Genomic DNA, 19,300 nt, shown 5'->3' on the forward strand with positions numbered 1-19,300 from the left:
CAGGCCTGATAGCAGTGTGGGTTGTTGTTGGTTTTACCTAATAAACTGGCAGCTGGCTGTAAATCATGAGGGAGAAAGAATAAAAGCCTCCGAATGCAGAAAAATAAGACGTACTAGACGTTTAGTTGTGTGAAAATACTCACCGTTCATTGACCAATTATGTTAATATGCACAAGTCCGGTTTCTGTGCGCTACAGGATTTCAGTTTAAGCGTGAGGCCTTGAACGACCTCTGGACACTGATTCTCACTGATTCTCGCTTGTGGCACGCAACACAAGACCTGATTAGTTTTAGGCAAAGTTTGAGGCAGGACACTCGATGCCTACTCACTCGCTGTGATAATCACCTGACTTTTTTAATGTCCGACCACAGATATTTGTGAAAACGGGGACGTTAAAGTCAGATTTAATTTGACCACGGGGAAATGAACATTTTGGGGTCAGACTTCTGTTTTAATTGACTGATGTGCATTCAGAAATGCATAGAAAAGCTTGAACTTTGAACTTTTTGCCCCCCTCAAGTTAAAGTCTCTCTCTTTTCTGCATTCGGCAGTTTCTTTCCTATAATTCCTGTTGTTTTGTGCCTTTCAGGAAGCCTTTTTTAAGTTGGGATTCCTGGAGGCGAAAAAAGTTGTATTTGTTTTGTTTTTTAATGCAATTAAGCACTTCTAGTTTTTCTTTTCTTTTTACAACTGTATTCCTTGATAATCAAGTAGGTCCATGACTAAAGCACCTATTTGTGTACTCCAAAAGGTCTGTGCGTCTAAACTTTAGTTTCTTTCTTTTTTTTAATTTATTGAAGTACTGTTTGTTTGCGTAGGTTTGGGGTTTTTTTAGCACAGGTTTCGTACGTGTATGATTATCGAACCGTAGGCATCCCTGACTCGTGTTATCTGCTTAAACAAAAGCGATCATTTGTGATGATAAAACTTGTCTTAAAGCTTCTTTCTTTTTTCTGTTGCTTAGCTGAACTGCATGCTTCCAGACAACGACTTATTGCCAATGTTTTTTTGTTTGGTTGTTTTTTGGTTTTTTTTGGTTGGTTGTTTTTTGTTTTTTTTTTTTAAATTGTATTGCACAGAGATTCTGCAAAACCGAACGGCCTTTATTTTCCTTCGCACCTGCAGATCGCATGATCGCGCTCATTTTTTTGTGCCAGTTTGTCCTCTCCCAGCCCTCCTGCCTGACAAAGCAGCAGTATTATTTAAGTGTCCATCTGAGTTACTTCAGAAACTGTCTGGTGTGTATGTTTTGGTTTGAAGAGACAGCATGTTTGCTCTCATTTAAGTGGCCCTTAAATACGCCTAAGGAGGATTTGATTTTATTTGTTTTCCACCCCCTTTCTCTGTGTCAAAGGGCATGTTTCAGTTCACTGTGATGTCTTTTATGTTTTGTGCAATGTTGCCGACTTTTTGTTTTTTTGTTTTTTATTAACATGCTGTCAAATAGTGTTGGAATAAATAAATAAATTCACCTTCATAAGCACTCATGATCTCTTTTTACTTGTAGTAAAATTGCTTACAGTAACTCTAACTGGGGTCATATCTATCTCTCTTGGTGTTGCTTCAATTAAAAAGTGGATGAACACAAAGTACCATGTTAATTACTGTTCAACCTGTGTTACTGCATACTACATTATTGTTGAAGAACTTGTAAATAGTTTGCATTGAACTTGCATAGGATCTTGTTACTGTGGCGTGCTCTTTTTGCCTGTAAAATTCTGCTTCTAAATGTGTGTGACTGTTGAGACGACACTCTTTTTGTACATGACTGTCTTTTTATTTGAGGATATTGATTCTGTCCTTTTTCATTCGAAAGTTGAGTTTGAAGAGTTCAGACATGCCTGAAGTTTGACTTTAATAAAGCTGTACTCTGTCTCAGTGAAACACTCCCACTGTGTGTGGCTTCTTTTTTTTTTATTGTTTGGTGAGAACAAAGTGAACCAGAGCAAAATGCATCCAGGGGCAAATTCTTACCACTCTGCAGTGGAGTTATTATACAGTCGTGGCAAAGAGAAAATAGATCATGCCATTAACCTCCTAAGACCCAAACTCTTTCATGGCATGCATTTTTAATTTTTCTTTGCTATTTGGGCTGATTGGGACTTGATGAATGTAAAAACAAAGAATTACCAGATTTTTTTTTTTTTTTTTACCAAATTTTGTTCCTAAAAAATGAGATCCACATATGAGGACATTTATTTTAAATTTTGATAGAACAGTGCCAGCATAATGTCCTTGTATGTGGATATCAGGCCCTTGTAGAGGAAAATTAAGTATTTTGGTCTAGACATCCTAAAATGTGATGTCCACATATGTGGACTCCAGGTCCTAGGAGGTTAATGTCAAAAACTAAAATCCAAAAGTAGCGTGTGATTGTAGAACTGCCTTTAGCAAGTGTGAAATAACTTAAAGTAATCATGATCTGTATGAGTTTATCAGTTTCTCAAAGCATAATGGAGGAATTTTGGCCCACTCCTTACAATTTCAGACATTTTAATTGGGTTGAGGTCAGGTATTATGTTGTAGGTTTTGTGCTTTGGATCATTGTCATGTTGCATGATCCAATTTCAGCCAAGCTTTATTTATGACTTCACATTAGACCCTAGAGTACTTTGGTAAACAGAGGTTTATGGTTGACTAAGTGACTGCTAAACAAGCACCAATCATCATCATGTTTGATATAAGGTGTTTGGAGAAATCCAAACGTCCTGCTGTGTTCAGACATCTCCACTTTTTTCAACATTTTCAACTTTCTCCTAGCAGCACATACTGTTATGAATTTTTACATTTACCATGCTAACTGAGGAATGGATCTTGTAGAACTTCTTTGCCACTATCTGATCATTTTAAGAGTGTTACACAACTTGCCTCATTCGCCCATTTCTTTCTATGCTCTTTCTATGTAACCTTCCAAGTAGTAGGAGAGCTGCTCTACCACCTGAGCTACAGCCACCCCTATACATAGAGAGTGAAAAGAGGTGAGTGAAGAAGAACAACGTACCATAGGAACCCCCCAGCGGCCTAGGGTTGAGGGTCACCTGATCCAGTTTTAACTATATGCTTTTTCAAAAAGGGAAAGTTTTAAGGCTAGTTATAAAGGCAGAGAGGGGTCTGTCTCCTGAATCCTCTGCCTCCCATTCTACTTTTAAGTATCTGAGGAACCACAAGTAAGCCTAAAAGTCTGAGAGAGAAGAGCTGTATTGAGATAATATGGAAGCAGTAATGGTGTATCTAAGTCTGTCCACATACTGCTTCTTTATTTTGGCAAATTTGTCATTATTCATCTAAGGTTCTGTGTACCTGATATGAAGACCCAGACTGGAGTGTTTGTAAGGGGCAGATTTAAGCCTCTCAGTTATATACATATATAAAGTCTCAATCAACCCTAATCAGGCTGGTGCCTGATAACAAGATTTAACCAAAGTCACAAAGACCAAAAATTTATGTGTGTATTTTAATGAACTTTACCTTCTTGGTAACTGGTCCGGGATAACCATACGATGAGTGAAATGCCATTTCTCCTACCTCAATGTGCGGTAAAAACATATTAACAGGCAAAACACATAAAAATCCTAGAAATATAAACTGGGAAGCTTTGAATGGATGAGTATTTAATAAGTGGAGCTAAACGTATGCAAAAAGTGAAATATTTTACGAAAACGCAGCAGTAAAAAAACAAACATTTAGGCAATGTTTGTATATTTTTTATATATTTTATTGTTTACTCTATTTAATTTGTAAAATATGTATACACACACACACACACACACACACACACACACACACACACACACACACACACACACACACACGTAGGAAAACATATTTAGTATACACATCCAGTAATGCATATACAATTATATATTGTACATATATTTATTAACCGCAACCGCGGTACTGCGCTCCCTCGCACTTTTCTTGTTTCTGCAAAATTCTCAGTAAGTAAAGTGAAATAGTTTGACAAGATTTGCACCTCAGTGCGGATTGAAGAACAGCTGGTGGAGATTTAACATATCTTAAATTAAGAACTTTGGACATCGAAGTCAAGAAACTTTATTAGCTACCAGCAACATTAGCCAACATTAGTTACCAGCAGCTGTTAGCTCGCCAGTTAAAAAAAAGAAGAAAGGACCCCTGGACTGGAATGGCTGGTTAAGACAAATATTTTATTGAAGTTTCACGAGTAACACAAACTAAAGACAGTATGCCACCCAAGAAAGGCCCAACACCAGAGGAGGTCGAGGACATTAAAACCTCCCTCGGAGCATTGTGCGGAGACGTGGCCGCAGTCAGGGCGCAGCAGGAGCTGCTTCTGGGGCTTTTGGAGGAGGTAAAACAGCTACGCCTCCAAAATGCCGAGAAGGACAGACGAATTATGGATCTCGAGCGGCGGGTGGATGAGCTGGAGCAGTACACCCGTACGAACGACGTGGTCATTAGCGGTATAAAAATCAAGCCGCGCTCGTACGCGCGCGCGGTGGCCGGGAGCGTCGGGGAGCCCAGCGACGAGGAGACCCGCTCGGTGGAGCAACAGGTGGCCTCCTTCCTCCAAAGCAAGGGGATAGAGATGGACCTGGAGCACGTAGAAGCATGTCACCCACTGCCCAGGAGGAGTGACAGACCGCCGGCCGTCATTATGAGATTCGTCAATCGGAAGAACAAGGTCGCACTGCTGAAACAAGGACGCAAACTGAAAGGCACGGACGTTTTCATTAATGAACATCTGACACGAAAAAACGCAGACATCGCGAGGAAGGCAAGGCAACTGAAGAAGAACGGTAAAATACAACATACATGGGTAACAAACTGCAAGATTTTCATTAAGCTAAACGGGACACCAGAAGAGGCAAAAGTACTGATAGTGAGGAACATGGAGGATCTGGACAAGTACAACTGACACTAATGTATTGAGGTAATATATAACTCTAATGACAATCAAATGATAAATACACCAACATCTCTAATTACACCAGGAAATGACATGGACACGTTGAAATCAATTCTCCAACAGAAAGTAATTGATCTAGATTGTGAATATAAGGAGCATAATATAATAGACCCAGAAATAGATTCTGAAAGTAATTTTCTTTCTTCTTTTGTTAAAAATTGTAATTATTTCACACAGGAACAATATGAAAAAAAAATCAACCTAGATGGGAAGCTCTCATTAATTCACTTTAACAGCAGAAGTATGTACTCTAATTTTGATTTCATTAAGGACTACTTGCAACAATTCTCTCGCCCCTTCAGTGTTATAGCCATCACTGAAACTTGGTTCAATGTTGATAAAGGAATAGATTTCTGTTTGAATGGATATGATTTAAAATACATGAATAGATTAAATAAGGCGGGCGGCGGGGTTGCTATATATGTTCATAACTCTATAAAATATAATGTTGTAACAACTATGTCTATGGCTATTGATGGAATTTTGGAATGTTTGACTATTGAGATCATGAATGAAAAAAAGAGAAATGTTATAATAAGTTGCATATATCGGACACCCAGTTCAAGTATTGACACTTTTTATGAATGGATAGAAAAAATGTTTGCTTCGGTGAACCAAAAATTACTATTCATCTGTGGTGATTTTAATATTGATTTGCTAAACCCAACAAGGTTAAAAGCCATTGATGACTTTACTGACACGATGTACAGCTTATCACTATATCCAACAATAACAAAGCCAAGCAGAATAACATCACATAACGCCACTATTATTGACAACATTTTTACTAATGTCATGGATTTCCAAATTAATAGTGGCCTGCTTGTCTGTGACATAACTGACCACTTACCAGTTTTTACTTTGTGTGACTGTGATTTAAAAAAAATAGATACCAAGATTACGATAGCAAAGCGAACAATAAATGAAGAAGCAATTCATGCCTTTAATTTCGATTTAGCACAACAAGATTGGAGTTCGGTGTATGAAGAGTCAGATGTGGACAAGGCTTATGACAATTTCCTAGATATTTTCACTATGTTGTACAATAAACATTGTCCTGTAAATGAACACAAGACAAAGAAAAAAAAGATAAAAAGTCCTTGGCTCACAAAAGGAATTATCAATGCTTGCAAAAAGAAAAACAATCTGTATAAACAGTTCATCAAAGTAAAAACAAAAGAAGTGGAACAAAGATATAAAGCATATAGAAATAAATTGACTGATATTATAAGAACGAGTAAACAACTTTATTATAGAAGAAGATTATATGAAAATAAAAACAATATAAAAGGAACTTGGGATGTGTTAAATAACTTAATTAAACAAGGATCTTCTGGAACATCATATCCTGAATGTTTCATTGATGCAAATGGTGAAAATCTCAACATGAGTAACATTGTAGATGGGTTTAATAAATTTTTTATAAATATTGGCCCTGAACTAGCAGCGGACATCCCGTGTCAAAAAAATGAAAACATCAGTAATATAAAATCAAATCCCTCTTCACTGTTCCTCTCAGCTACAAATGAGCAAGAAGTAATAAATATCACACTAAAATGTAAAAGTAAGTCTTCAATGGATTATCATGACATAAATATGTCTGTAGTTAAACAGGTTATTCTGAATATTGCTAGTCCCTTAACATATGTCTGTAATTTATCATTTCAGTCCGGTTGTTTCCAAAAAAAATGAAAATTGCAAAAGTAATACCACTATACAAAAGTAATGACAAACACAGTTTTACCAATTATAGGCCTATTTCTCTACTGCCTCAATTCTCAAAAATTTTAGAAAAACTTTTTAATTCAAGATTAGAAAAATTCCTTGAAAAACATCAAATAATAAATGTTGGTCAGTATGGTTTCAGAACGCAAAGAACCACTTCAATGGCGATAATTGAGGCAGTAGAAGAAATTACTAATGCACTGGATAAAAATAAATATGCAGTTGGTATTTTTGTTGATCTCAAAAAGGCCTTCGACACAATCAATCACTCAATTTTATTGGATAAATTGGAAAGATATGGTATTCGAGGGAAAGCTGGTAACTGGTTAAAAAGTTACCTAACGGGTCGGGAACAATATGTTAGCATAGGGCATTACCATTCAGAGAAACTTGGTATTACATGTGGTGTTCCCCAAGGGTCAGTGTTGGGACCAAAACTTTTCAATGTATACATAAATGATATTTTTGATGTTTCTCAAGTACTTAAGCTCATACTGTTCGCAGATGACACCAACATATTTTTCAGTAGCGATGATTATACTGATCTTGTAATGACCGTAAACAGGGAGCTAAAATTAATAAAAAAATGGATGGATATAAATAAATTATCATTAAATATAAATAAAACTAAAGCAATGTTTTTCGGTAATTTAAAATATAATATAGAATTACCGATTATCATTGAAGGTGTACCAATTGATAATGTGAGTGAAAACAAATTTTTGGGAGTCGTAATTGATAACAAAATTTCATGGAAACCCCACGTCAGACACATAAAAACCAAAATTTCCAGAAGCCTCGCAGTTTTGAACAAAGTGAAACCATACCTTGATAAAGATGCACTTCGTACTCTGTACTGTACCCTGGTTCTTCCATATTTTACATATTGTGTGGAAGTGTGGGGAAACACATATAAAAATACAACTAATCCATTAGTCACAGTACAGAAACGAGCACTGCGTATTATTCACAAGGCCGGTTATCTAGATCATACTCACAAACTCTTTCTTCAGGCAAAGTTACTTAAATTCCAGGATCTGGTTAATTACAATACATCCATAATCTTATACAAAGCCTTTAATAAACTTCTACCTGCAAATTTACAAATTATATTTGAAATTCGAGAAAGGGTTTATAATGTGAGAGGCTTCGGAGAATTCAAATTACCCAGAACTCGAACAACCCGTAAAGGTTTTTGTGTGTCTGTACGTGGTGTGAAAATCTGGAACAGTCTGAGTTTACAACTGAAACAATGCAAAAATATTCATAGATTTAAATTCCTCTACAAACAGTTTGTTTGGTCACAGTATACTCAATGATGGGTATAGTGTGCTCTGTAATGTTTGTTCTCTTACCATTGCTGGTATGGATTCAAAAAAAAAAAAAAAGTGTGTGCATATGTATGTACATGTGTGTGTAGATATATATGTATGTATGTATATGTATGTGTGTTTGTCACTATGTAATTATTATTGCCTGTTACCTGTGGTAACGCAATTTATAATTAATATATATTCTGTATTCTGTTATGAAGGTCCTATTTGTTGTTGCGAGCTGCCATTGAGATGCTTGCATGTGCCCGGGGCTGTTGATGGTTTGTTTGGTTGCAACGATGGGCGTAGCTGTGGGAAGCTTATTGTTTTTTGTTGATGAGTGAGTATAGGGGTGGGATTTAATAAGTTTTCTTCGTCCCACTCCTTTTCAGGTAATTTTTTGTTTTTTGTTTTTGTGCACTTTATATTTAATATATGTATTTTTGTTGTGCCTGAAATGAACAAATAAATGAAATGAATGAAATGAATTAGTCTCAGATTTAGCCATTCTTATATTTTGCTTGTTTTACGTTATTGTATTTTTGCACAACTCTGTTGCTTGTGAAGCTCGCACACAAGAATTTCACTCACATGTACTGTACCAGTGTACCTGCACATGTGATGTGACAATAAAAGTGATTTGATTTGATTTGAATAAATCATGCAGACATCTTCTGTAACCTCTAGGTGGCCATTCGTAACGTGACGTGGCTTCTTGCATTCCACGTGTCAAGCAGAAAAAACTGATCTACGACAACTTCCGGTTTACAAAACATCAAGCAAATGTTTTTTCTCCTTTGGAACGAACGTGGATCATCGTGAAGCATTTATATCATGAGTACATTACAACCCCCCACCCGAAAAAAAGGAAACGAAAAATAATAATAAAAAAAAAAAACAACCCAAAACCAAAACAGCAAAAAAGAATTGTCCATCGAAAATTACTGAATTAACACTTTTATACCTTACACACTCCCTGTGTGTTACTAAATAACACACATGGAAAAACGTAACAAACTGTCACCATACCTCAGTTTTATAATTGCTGGCCATCTTTTTAATATACTTTTTAAAAAATGTACACAGTAAACTACACAATCGCAATTCTTCACTACGACTCGCTTTTTTGAATATATCTTCATACTATTTTTCTATCTATCTATCTATCTATCTATCTATCTATCTATCTATCTGGAGTAAGACGGGACTTTGAGCCGCATTTAACTTAACACTTTAATTTTTTAAGGCTTTTATTTTGACAGCTCACACCAGACGCGCGCGCGGTGTTCGTTAGCTTCACGCAGCGCTCCTCCTCCTCCTCCGTGACATCCCTGTTTCTCTCAAATCTAAGAATGCTCGACTTACACCTTCGGTAGACACAGAAGAGCTAGGGGCCTGCTTTATGTTACAAGAAGATTAAACTATGAGGATAAAGAGGTAAAGAACAGCTTCCGGTTTAAGGTTAGTAGTGTTAATTTTTGTTAATTTACTTGACAACGCGGAAATCGTCCAGATGTCTATGGTGACAGATGTTGCTAGCTTAGCTTAGCTTAGTCTGCTAACGTATACTTTGTACAGATCACTTAAATAAAGCTCATTTTTATTTCATTTTCCTCTGTACCGACGGCACTCATCATAATTCAATGCGTTTATGTTATATCCGGTCAAATGGAACCTCTTTAATATATAGAGCATCTGGAAGTGGAGGGCACAGGTGCAGCATGTTGGCCTTTATGCCAGATTTTAGACGTGGTCAGTGTAAATACTGATGTAAACTGCCTTTTTATCTTTACCTGTATTTATCTGTGCGAACATACGATGTGTAAAGAGGGGGATTCATCAATTTTATTTTATTTTTTGCATTTTTTAAAATAATAAGCTCAAATAGGCGCATTTGACATCGTTTTGCCTGTGATTTCAAATGAATGGTGCCCTCATGTATTTATTAAGATTACAAGAGTATTTTCTCCTCCTTTAGACCAACACCAGATCTTAAGTGTCAAGATCATTTTACATACACCCCATTTTTATGGAGTCCCTTAAGATAGAGTTGTTTTTAACCTTGTGCAAATCAAGTTATTTGGCTTTTGAGAGCATTTTATTGTGGACACAAGTTACACAACGGTTTTTATCTTGTGCAAACAAGTTATTTATCTCTTCGAGCAAGAGATTATCTTAATCAAACAAGTAATAAGATAAAAAAAAAATATTACCTTACAGGTCTTAGTGGGCTCTATATATTTACTGTAGTACAGCGTTTATATTTGCTGTTTTTCTGTATATAGGATGTATAAATAATGTAAGTAGTTTTGCTTTAATGGTGATTATTTTGAGAAACTTGGAATTGTTACCTTTCATGTGACGTTTCATGCCCTCATTTTGGTAAACGGGGTTATCTTTTAACTTAATTTCAAACGACGGGTGGTTGAACTGGAGGTGGTAGAGTTGTTAAGATTTTTATTGGGAGTGATGGAACGGATTAGAAATGAGTACATCAGAGGGGCAACTCAGGTTGAGTGTTTGGAGATAAAGTTAGGGGTTAGGCCGAGATGATTTGGGCATTTGCAGAGGAGGAATAGTGACCATACTGGACAAAGGATTTTGAAGATGTAGCTGCCATGCAGGAGGAAAAGAGGAATACTTTAAAGCAATTTTCATGGGTGTAGTCAAGGAAATTTGGTGTGACAGAGGAGGATAGTAAGGATAAGGGGAGATGGAGGCAGGTGGTTGGCTGTAGATGTTAAGGTTAAAACTAGACTTACAGCCCAAAATATTAACCAGTATCACCAGGAGGTGCCCAGGAAATAACTGAACCACCTCAACAGAATAAAGCAGAATAACTTCAGCTGCTTGTAATGCACACACTTGTAACTAAAGTATTTTGCATAAATCACTGAAACTATTTAACTGCTAACCATCTACCAAAAAAAAAATCTTCTCATCGTTTAGGTTTCATTGTTTTTCTTTCAACATCTAAAGTAAAACTAAGACTCAGCTCTCCATTGTCTTTAGTCCCAGTTAAGTTAAAAGATGGTGGAGTGAAGATGTTTGCTGTTGACTGACGTCCACTCCGAGAAACAAAATGAAGAGGAGGCTGCTGCGTGGTTTCCTGTCGGAAATCTCCATCCGGCTGGCGCTGTTGGTGGTGTTCCTGTAAGTTATCCCTGGGACAGGCACAACATCTGAATGCAAGCATTTTGTTTTATTGTGGGCAAACACCACCTTAACACCATTTGTGCTTTGCTCAGTGTGACGGAGCAGCTTCCTCCTTTCTACCGTGAGATCCAGGCAGAGGAGATGTGGCTGTATAAATTCCACCGCGTGGAGAGGGACCATGTACCCACCTCTCTTATGTTTGTGAGTATAGCTGTTTGATAAACTGGAATAAATAAAATCCCTCTGGTCATTTTTGTACTTTATTGGAACACGTTAACTTTCTGCTGTTTTGTAGGATCATTGTAAAGTTTCTTTTTAGGACCTTAACTCCCATAAGTTCATATTTCTGTGAGAAAATATATTCATAATATATCATAACTCTCTGGATTTTTTTTAGCTTCAAAATTAAACTGCATGATGGTTAATTTACATATTAAATTAACATCTTGTCTTTTTAGTTTGGATATGTTTTGATGCACAGTCCACTCCTGATGAATGCTGTGCTGTAAGACTGCATACATCCACTGCATACTTGTTTTTTTTGTCATAAATAGTCAAAATAAACATGTTGACCCATTGCAATCTGGGTAAACCCTGGTTATTAATTTCCAATTTATGGTCTGAGCAGATGTCTTGATTTCTTTAAAAATGGCTGGTCTATTATCCTGAAAGTTTTAGGAGTCCTAAAACATCAGCATAGGACGAAAGCTGTACTGCACAATGGGGTATTTGATATGTCCAATAATATGATTTTGAAAATGGTCTAAAAGGTCCCAGTAGCAAAAAATAAACAAAACAGTGCAGAAATATAGTTTAATTACCCAAAAACACCTTTTAAATTCTACCAGTAACCATATTTATGAGTTATAAGTAAATCACCCACCATACAGCAGGTGTTGTTAAAGGCGTAAACTTTCCATAGAGGCTGTAAATGTGCTTTTCACTGCTGTAACGTTAGACATTTTAATATTGAATCTGTGGAGAGTTTTGTGTGTGTCCAGTCTCAGATGGAGAGGATTTACAATTATTATTGTTATGATCTCCTCTTTTGTTGATCTGTTACAGAGTGTGGCGGTTTGCACCCCGCTGATTGTAATCCTGGCTTTCACCTTCCTGAATAAGTCGGAGCGTGGTGATCTGAAGGAAGCCTCACTGGGTAGGAAACTCGTGCAAAAGAGCGTTTTGGTTTGTCGCATTTAAATGTGTTGGCTGGCTTTTTGAGTTGACTTATCTTTTTCATGATTCAGTTCTGTTTCCCTCTGTCATCCAGCTGTGACTCTGACTCTAGTGCTGAACGGGGTTTTCACCAATGTCATCAAACTTGTAGTTGGCAGGTGAGCATGTTACATTACATAGCACATTCAAATTTAACCAGAAGCTCCACATTTGTCCTCCACGTTCATTCTGTGTCACATCCTCAGGCCACGACCAGACTTCTTCTACCGTTGTTTCCCAGACGGTCAGATGAATCTGGAGCTGCGATGCAGTGGTGACCCAGATGTCATCATGGAAGGCAGAAAGAGCTTTCCCAGCGGGCATTCTTCCTGTAAGAGGCTGTTATGGTCAATTATGGCTGCAGAGCTGGTACATTTTCATCAGCAGGCAACAAGAAAAGTAAATGGAGGCACAGAGTGAGGCAGGGGGGCGTATATCTCAATGCACATGTATCCAAGTGTGTAATAGCCTTTAGGCTCTTATTTCATTGTTAGACTCATGCTTGAGTTATAGTACTGCCTTAAATCTATGAACATAAAAAAAAATCAGAAATGCAACTACACATCTCAGTGAGGTAGACTTCCGCAGCTGAAGTCTCTCTGCCCTTTCAAGAAAAGGAACTGTATGAGATTTTTCAGCCTCTTAACAGCAGAGTAGTGCAGACCACATCATTAACTGGTGGGGATTCAGCACAGTGCTATAATTTCAGCTCTGATTTCCCATTTTGTGGCATAAAACTTCCTCTGGCTCTATTTCATCCCTTCCGTTTCTTTCTCTTTGGTTGCAGTTGCCTTTGCAGGTTTGGGCTTCACAGCGCTCTACATTGCAGGAAAGCTGCGCTGCTTCACAGCAGCAGGCCAAGGCCGAGCGTGGCGGCTGTGTGCCTTCCTCACTCCTTTACTCATTGCAGCTGTGATCGCCCTCTCCAGAACCTGCGACTACAAACACCACTGGCAAGGTCTGTTAAATTTGCTTGGTCTGAACACTGCAAAATAAGTAGTTGGCTTTTTTAGCTGACAAATTTTGGGTACTATTTTAAAGACGAATCTCTATCAAACGCTTTTATTTATGAAGGCAAAAGGTTATCCAGACTTACCTGTCTGTATGGGAAAACGTAATTAGCCCCTTGTTAAGTTATGAATTAACTGACCACATTTTTTGAATGCCAAGTTCACTACCTCACCCACCCCTGATTACTGCCAGACCTGTTGATTAAAAAACAACAACATCTTAAATAGAACGTGTCTGACAAAGTGAAGACACAGCTGAGAAACAAAGTCATTGACATCTATTAGTCTGGAAAGGGTTACAAAACTATCTGTAATGGTTTGGGACTCCAGCAAATGATGCTGAGAGCCATTGTATTGTATTGTATCTTTATTTTGAATGATGATAAAATAGTCTAACAAGAACAGAGGAAAAAAAGAAACAAACAAACAAAACAAAAGGAAAGGAAAACAAGACAATAATATTTATAAATAACTTACATGTTAAAAAAGAATTAGGAAGAAGCATAAGCTTATTTAATCCCACCCCCTTTCCACTATTTAGCAACTCAGAGTCAACACTTTTTCTTTCTGTTTATGCCCTATCCGTCATAAATTATTTCTTGCAATTTGTTACATATTACATGTATTTGCTTTGTTTTGCCATTATCCACTAATGGAGAAAACTTGGTGAACCTTCCCAGGAGTGGCCAGCCTACCAAAATTACTCCAAGATTGCATCAATGACTCATTGAAGAAGGTCACAAAAGAACCCAGAAAAACATCTAAGGATGTCTCTGGCAAGGAGAAAACCAATGCTGACCAAAAAGGACACAAAGTCTCGTCTCACATTTGCCAAAAACACTTCTTGATGATCCCCAAGAAAATATTCTGTGACAGTTGTGATTTTGAAATTTTTGAGTCCCATTAAATCTTGAATAAAACTAACTTTGTAAAAAGAACTTCATAACAACAGTTAAACATGGTGTTGGTAGTGTGATGGTCTGGGGCTGCGTCAAGACCTTCACAACTTGTTGCAACTGATGGAAGCATGAATTCTGCTCTCTATCAGAAAATGTGAAAAAAGGAAGGTTTTGGAATGACCTCAGAATCTGGATTTAAATCTGATTCATATCTGTCGCATGACCTTAAACAGGCTCCTCATCATTGAAAACCCTTCAATGATGAGGAGCCTGTTAATGACTTAATGACTTAATGACCTATGACTTAATTACAATTCTCCATAGAAGAGTGGGGCACATCACCTCCACAGCAATGTGAAAGACTAATTGTCAGTTATCATACATGCTTGATTGCAATTCTTGCTGTGAAGGGTGGCAATTTAGGTTTACGGGCAATGACTTTTTCACACAGGGCCAGGTAGGTTTGGATAACTTATCACATTTGCATGATGAACCCAGGTGCTTGTGTTACTTATGTCCATTTTCCCTTAAAAAAACAACAAAAAAACCTAACCCATAAATAGTGTATAATAGTGCATAATGTAAATAAGGGACTAATTTAGCAAAAGTTCTTATCTGTGTTGTTATGTGTCTCCTTTATGCAGATGTGCTGGTGGGGTCTCTGCTGGGTCTCGCCTTCGCCTGGCTGTGCTACAGGCAGCACTATCCTCCCCTTCGGGACCCAGACTGCCACAGACCTCTGCGTCACAGAGAGACTGTTCCTGCCGCACAGGAGCGCAAGCTGGCCAACTCCACCTACATCCTGCCCATGTAGAAAAGCTGTAACTGCATTTTCCTCTTTGCTGGTGTCATTTAAACTGAGTTGCACAGTAATCCATGTAATACTGTTTTTTCACTCTTTAGGGCTGGGCAGCATATCGGTATTTAAGTTGATCATTAATCATTGTCAATGTATTCTCTGGGGGGTTTTTTTGTAGAGGGAGACATGATACACAGTTTCTTTTCTGGAATGAATTTGCATCAATTACCGATTCAAATTTTCTCCTACATTGTTTCTGAAACCCTTGAGAGCTACACTAGCACATTAGCAGGTGTCTTTCTAGTCCCGTAATTACCCAGCAAACATGGTCGAAACCCGGATGATATCTCCCAGGTCAAAAGAGGTCGCAGTACGACCACAAAAACTAAACCGTAGACAGACGTATGTCAGTGTTGTCTCAACATAGAATAGAGGCAAGGTCAGACAGCCTCTTGCAAAGTGAGGAATACTGCAAAAACACTTTATATTTTTACAGTTTTCTGCATCTAAACTGTATTTCATTTGTGGCACAGTGAACTTTATGCATTGAACTTTTACAATTATCCCCTCCCTGTCCTCGATGTCAGTGTCATAGACTCAGGAACGCTCAGGAAAAGAAAGAGGTCACACTTGACATGATTATTTTTTTCTCCTGATTCCTCCTCTCGAGACACTTTTTTGTTTTATTCTCATCAATAAGGAGATAGTGGGGGAAAAAATCTTGAACACAAGCTTTCTCTTACCAGAAAGTCCAACAATGATGTCCGGTAACCTCATGTATTTTTCCAACTGTGACTTGATGTCTGAAAATTCTGCTGTGACAGTTATTCAGTGTTGAAATGTTTGCTGGGTACAGATGGGATATCTCATTATCATGATGCTGTTATCCAGCCCAGCTCTGCACACTCTGTGTATTGTGCCTATAGATCACATACTTTACTCACAACAGCTGAGCAGGTTATCTACACAGCCACTGTATAACCAGTCCACCACGCATCAGTCTCTGGCTCAGCTGCTGTGAAAGAGTTTCTCATGTGAGAATCACTTTGTGATTGTTTTGTAAACTTGCAACTTTGTAAAGAAGCAGGATTGAGGCTTAAAGGGAAGCTAACTGCACTCTGAGGTTCATTTCTGTGCATAGACGCCTCCTCTGGTGAGAAGAATCGAAACTCAATGCCTGAGGATTTTTCACCATCTGTTTCGGTCTTTGTGGTTTTGGAGCTGGCTCAGGCTTAAACAAACACTGGGAGCAAACATCAGCTTGTTAGGGGTCAAAGTCCTTGACTGTCCTGTCTGTTCACAGATCAAAATAGCACAAACACACCTAGTAAAACCTCAGAGAAGCATGATATGACATGATGACACAGACAGTAAGATGTGATTAAATGACCCAGTGTAATGGAACCTTTGAGCTTAGATGGTACTGACCACCAGACCATGTCTTTCTTGGGGTTACTGGGTAAAACTGCATCTGTCGTGATGCCTGTTATAGCATATCACAACACTAAGATACTTTGTGGTAAAATTTTGTTGTTTTTGATAAGGAATTGGGTAAAGACACAGGATTGTCTTTGTTATACCTGCAAATTAAGAATGTGAAATTAACTTTATGCTGCCATAAAGTGCAGTGACAGCAACGGCCTTTCAGCTTAAACAGCCTGGCTTGATGTTGGCTGGTCCCGTGATTAAATCATAGCTAACAACGAGTTAAATATTACTTTGACTTTCCCATCTTTTCTGTGGTGTTTTGATGCTTTGATGATGTAAAACTTTGAAAAAAAGTCAATACTTTATAGGTAAAACCTTCTTAAACTCCTGAGCACTGTTGTTAAAACAAAAGTGCAATTAATAGGGACTATTTTGAGCTGCGGATGAATACACATATAACATTCCAGTAGTTTTTGGACAGCAGTGAAGCTCTGTGGCACAGAGGAAAACAGTATTTGTTTTGGTTTTGAGCATATATTGGGTTTAGTGATTAAAAGTATATAACACCTCCAAGTGATTCTGTTAAATGAACTTTCATGAGTGCAAACAACTAAGCACTCCTCTTGCATTTAAAGCCACGTTCACGTAAAACACATTGATCACGCTTGTTTATTTTTACTTTATCGAATGCTTTAAAACTTTGTCTTCCTATAATATATGTTCAATGTTTCCATTTATTGATTTAAAAAAAAAAAAAAACTTCTCTGTAAAAAGTCCTCCACAATATTAACATCCTGATGTAGCAGTGCTGCTTTACGCTTCTCACAGTTTTTCCAGTGCCTGCTTTGCTTTAAATGATAAAATCATCTCTGGTGTAACAGGACAGCTCAGCCAATCACATTATTCCAAGTCACCGTAACTGTAAAGCGAGTTAAACGAGTCTTCTCAGGCTTACTGTAGATGGGGTACTGTAGGTACTGTTTTAACCTCTCCAGGCGATGGTGCTACCCTCCCAGTGCTCCTGCTGGCCAGGTTTTTCTCTCCAGTATGTAAACTCATCGATCGTAATCTGAGACATTTAACGCTACAATTTGTGGTTTGGGCGTATTTTGAGTTTTTATTTATTTAATGTATATTTTTTTTCTGTTTGTGTGTTGAACCGGCCAAAGTTTTGCACGGTTAACCCAAGCATAAAAGCAGCTGGATCTCAGTGGTTACAGACCAAACTTGGCATAAAGAAAGCGGATAATTTTTGTGCCTTTGTTTACTATGTTCCTCTCAGTTCATGAATGAAGTGTATGCTGCATGTTATGGTGTATGCTCTCTGTCATGTAACCTTTTTTTTCTTCCTGGATCTACTTTTTGTTTGTTTGATTGTTTCCAGTGTATTCACTTGTAAACAAACTACACAGTGAATATGGCATGCTGCATTTTTTTTTTTAACCTCAGAAAGAAACGTGTCATTTCCTTTTACTCAGTGGATTAATTGTTGGTGGAGTCAAAAGTGAAGACGTGTGTGGATAATGTCAAATTTTTTAAAAAAAGGAGACAAGAGGAGAGAAATTGTATCTGAATTTCTTTGACAGATGTTTTGGGGTTGGTGTACAAGTATGTTTACTTTTGGGGGAATGCAGGAGTTTACTTGAATTTTTAATATTTGTAACTTTAGAAGTGGTTAGGATGAAAATGGGAGCAAAGTTGTGGGTAAACTTTGAAGGTATGACTCACCCTGAAGTCGGACATACAATTTTTTCCTCCAGCCTGTAGTGCTGTCTATAATCTTAAATAAAATGGGGCTAAATGTCCATAGTAAAAGAGAAAAATCTGAATTTTAAAATGTATTTTGAGGAACTCGAAGCAACAGGATTCAAGCACCCTAAAGGCAAAAACATTTCTACAGCTGATTTCTCCCAATCTGACCAACTCGTACTAGAATTGTCTTGATGAATAAACAAGGAAAAATCTGTAAGTTCGATTTTTGGGGTGAACTGTCCCTTTAAGGCAAAAAAAAAAAGGTCATTAGGCTGCTGCTTTTTCATAAAATCATGCATGTTTCACACATTTTTTTTTTTTTTTGCTTCCATCCATTCTATTAATTTATGTAATTTCAGGGCATTCAGAGTGATGTTGGGGGATTCTGCTGAGACTTTCCTGTTTGCTTTTTTCATGCCATGATCGTACAGCTCATTCTGCTTATGCTTATGTGCTGTTTGTGTTGTGATGCTTTTAATGAATCTCCCCATGACACTGAATGATCTCTTGTCCTTTCCATGTTTTCTTTGGAGTCAGCAGTCCTGGTTTTGAGTTTGTATGTGATGATGGATGATTAATAAATGAGGTTAAAACGCATGTGCATATCAAATTATGGGGCACCAGTATTTGTAGATGATGTATGGGGAGGTAATCTCCCGGACATTGTATGTATTTACATATTGTGTGTGATAATAATTCAGATTTTTGAACCTCTAATCAAAGCTGTAACCTGTGCCACATCTCTTTTTGTAGTTTTTCACCTATTATAATCAAACTGAAGCATGTAGTTCTGCTGGTTGCCAAAAATATAGAAACAAGTCTGCTCTTTGGAAATTATTTTAATGTATTTCAAGTAATGACTTCGCAGGGTAATGGACAGTTGGTGGGTGGATAGTTTAGCAGACGTTAGGGTGTGTAAATCAGATTCAGGTGGTGACACAAATAAACAATTGAACACACCTTTTTTTAAATAATAGAATTCAGTTCAACTTGTTTTGTGAGTTTGCGGGAGAAGTTTTCTTTCAAGGCTTTTTGCCAGACAAGCTCATGAGAT

The 19,300-nt window shown here is 37.6% G+C and overlaps 2 protein-coding genes across 3 annotated transcripts; both read left to right on the plus strand.

The window, feature by feature from the left end:
- The first annotated feature begins 4,121 nt into the window (after positions 1-4,121).
- Positions 4,122-5,700, plus strand: LOC148100250 (uncharacterized). Its single transcript, XM_087849259.1, has one exon. The coding sequence runs from the start codon at positions 4,206-4,208 to the stop codon at positions 4,896-4,898; it is 693 nt and encodes a 230-aa protein (XP_087705385.1). The 5' UTR covers positions 4,122-4,205; the 3' UTR covers positions 4,899-5,700.
- A 3,581-nt stretch (positions 5,701-9,281) lies between these two features.
- Positions 9,282-18,980, plus strand: plpp5 (phospholipid phosphatase 5). 2 transcript variants are annotated; one of them, XM_006789932.2, is made up of 8 exons: positions 9,282-9,448; positions 11,000-11,140; positions 11,236-11,344; positions 12,209-12,299; positions 12,414-12,477; positions 12,565-12,689; positions 13,146-13,316; positions 14,912-18,980. In XM_006789932.2, the coding sequence occupies exons 2-8, from the start codon at positions 11,070-11,072 to the stop codon at positions 15,079-15,081; spliced, it is 801 nt and encodes a 266-aa protein (XP_006789995.2). In that variant the 5' UTR covers positions 9,282-9,448; positions 11,000-11,069; the 3' UTR covers positions 15,082-18,980. The 2 variants fall into 2 exon arrangements, with proteins under 2 accessions (XP_006789995.2, XP_087705386.1); XM_087849260.1 differs by having other exon boundaries at positions 12,565-12,757; positions 14,912-15,140.
- The last annotated feature ends 320 nt before the right edge of the window (positions 18,981-19,300 follow it).

This window comes from Neolamprologus brichardi, chromosome 12 (assembly GCF_056152115.1).
Source record: "Neolamprologus brichardi isolate AB-2024 chromosome 12, ASM5615211v1, whole genome shotgun sequence".
In the NCBI taxonomy this organism is placed as follows: Eukaryota; Metazoa; Chordata; class Actinopteri; order Cichliformes; family Cichlidae; genus Neolamprologus; species Neolamprologus brichardi.

Coding starts and splice junctions, on each gene's coding strand:
- LOC148100250 (XM_087849259.1), top strand. CDS start 4,206: ATGCCACCCAAGAAAGGCCCAACACCAGAGGAGGTCGAGGACATTAAA.
- plpp5 (XM_006789932.2), top strand. CDS start 11,070: ATGAAGAGGAGGCTGCTGCGTGGTTTCCTGTCGGAAATCTCCATCCGG. Junction 12,300..12,413: donor TCTGAAGGAAGCCTCACTGG/GTAGGAAACTCG, acceptor TCTGTCATCCAG/CTGTGACTCTGACTCTAGTG. Junction 12,690..13,145: donor TCCCAGCGGGCATTCTTCCT/GTAAGAGGCTGT, acceptor CTTTGGTTGCAG/TTGCCTTTGCAGGTTTGGGC.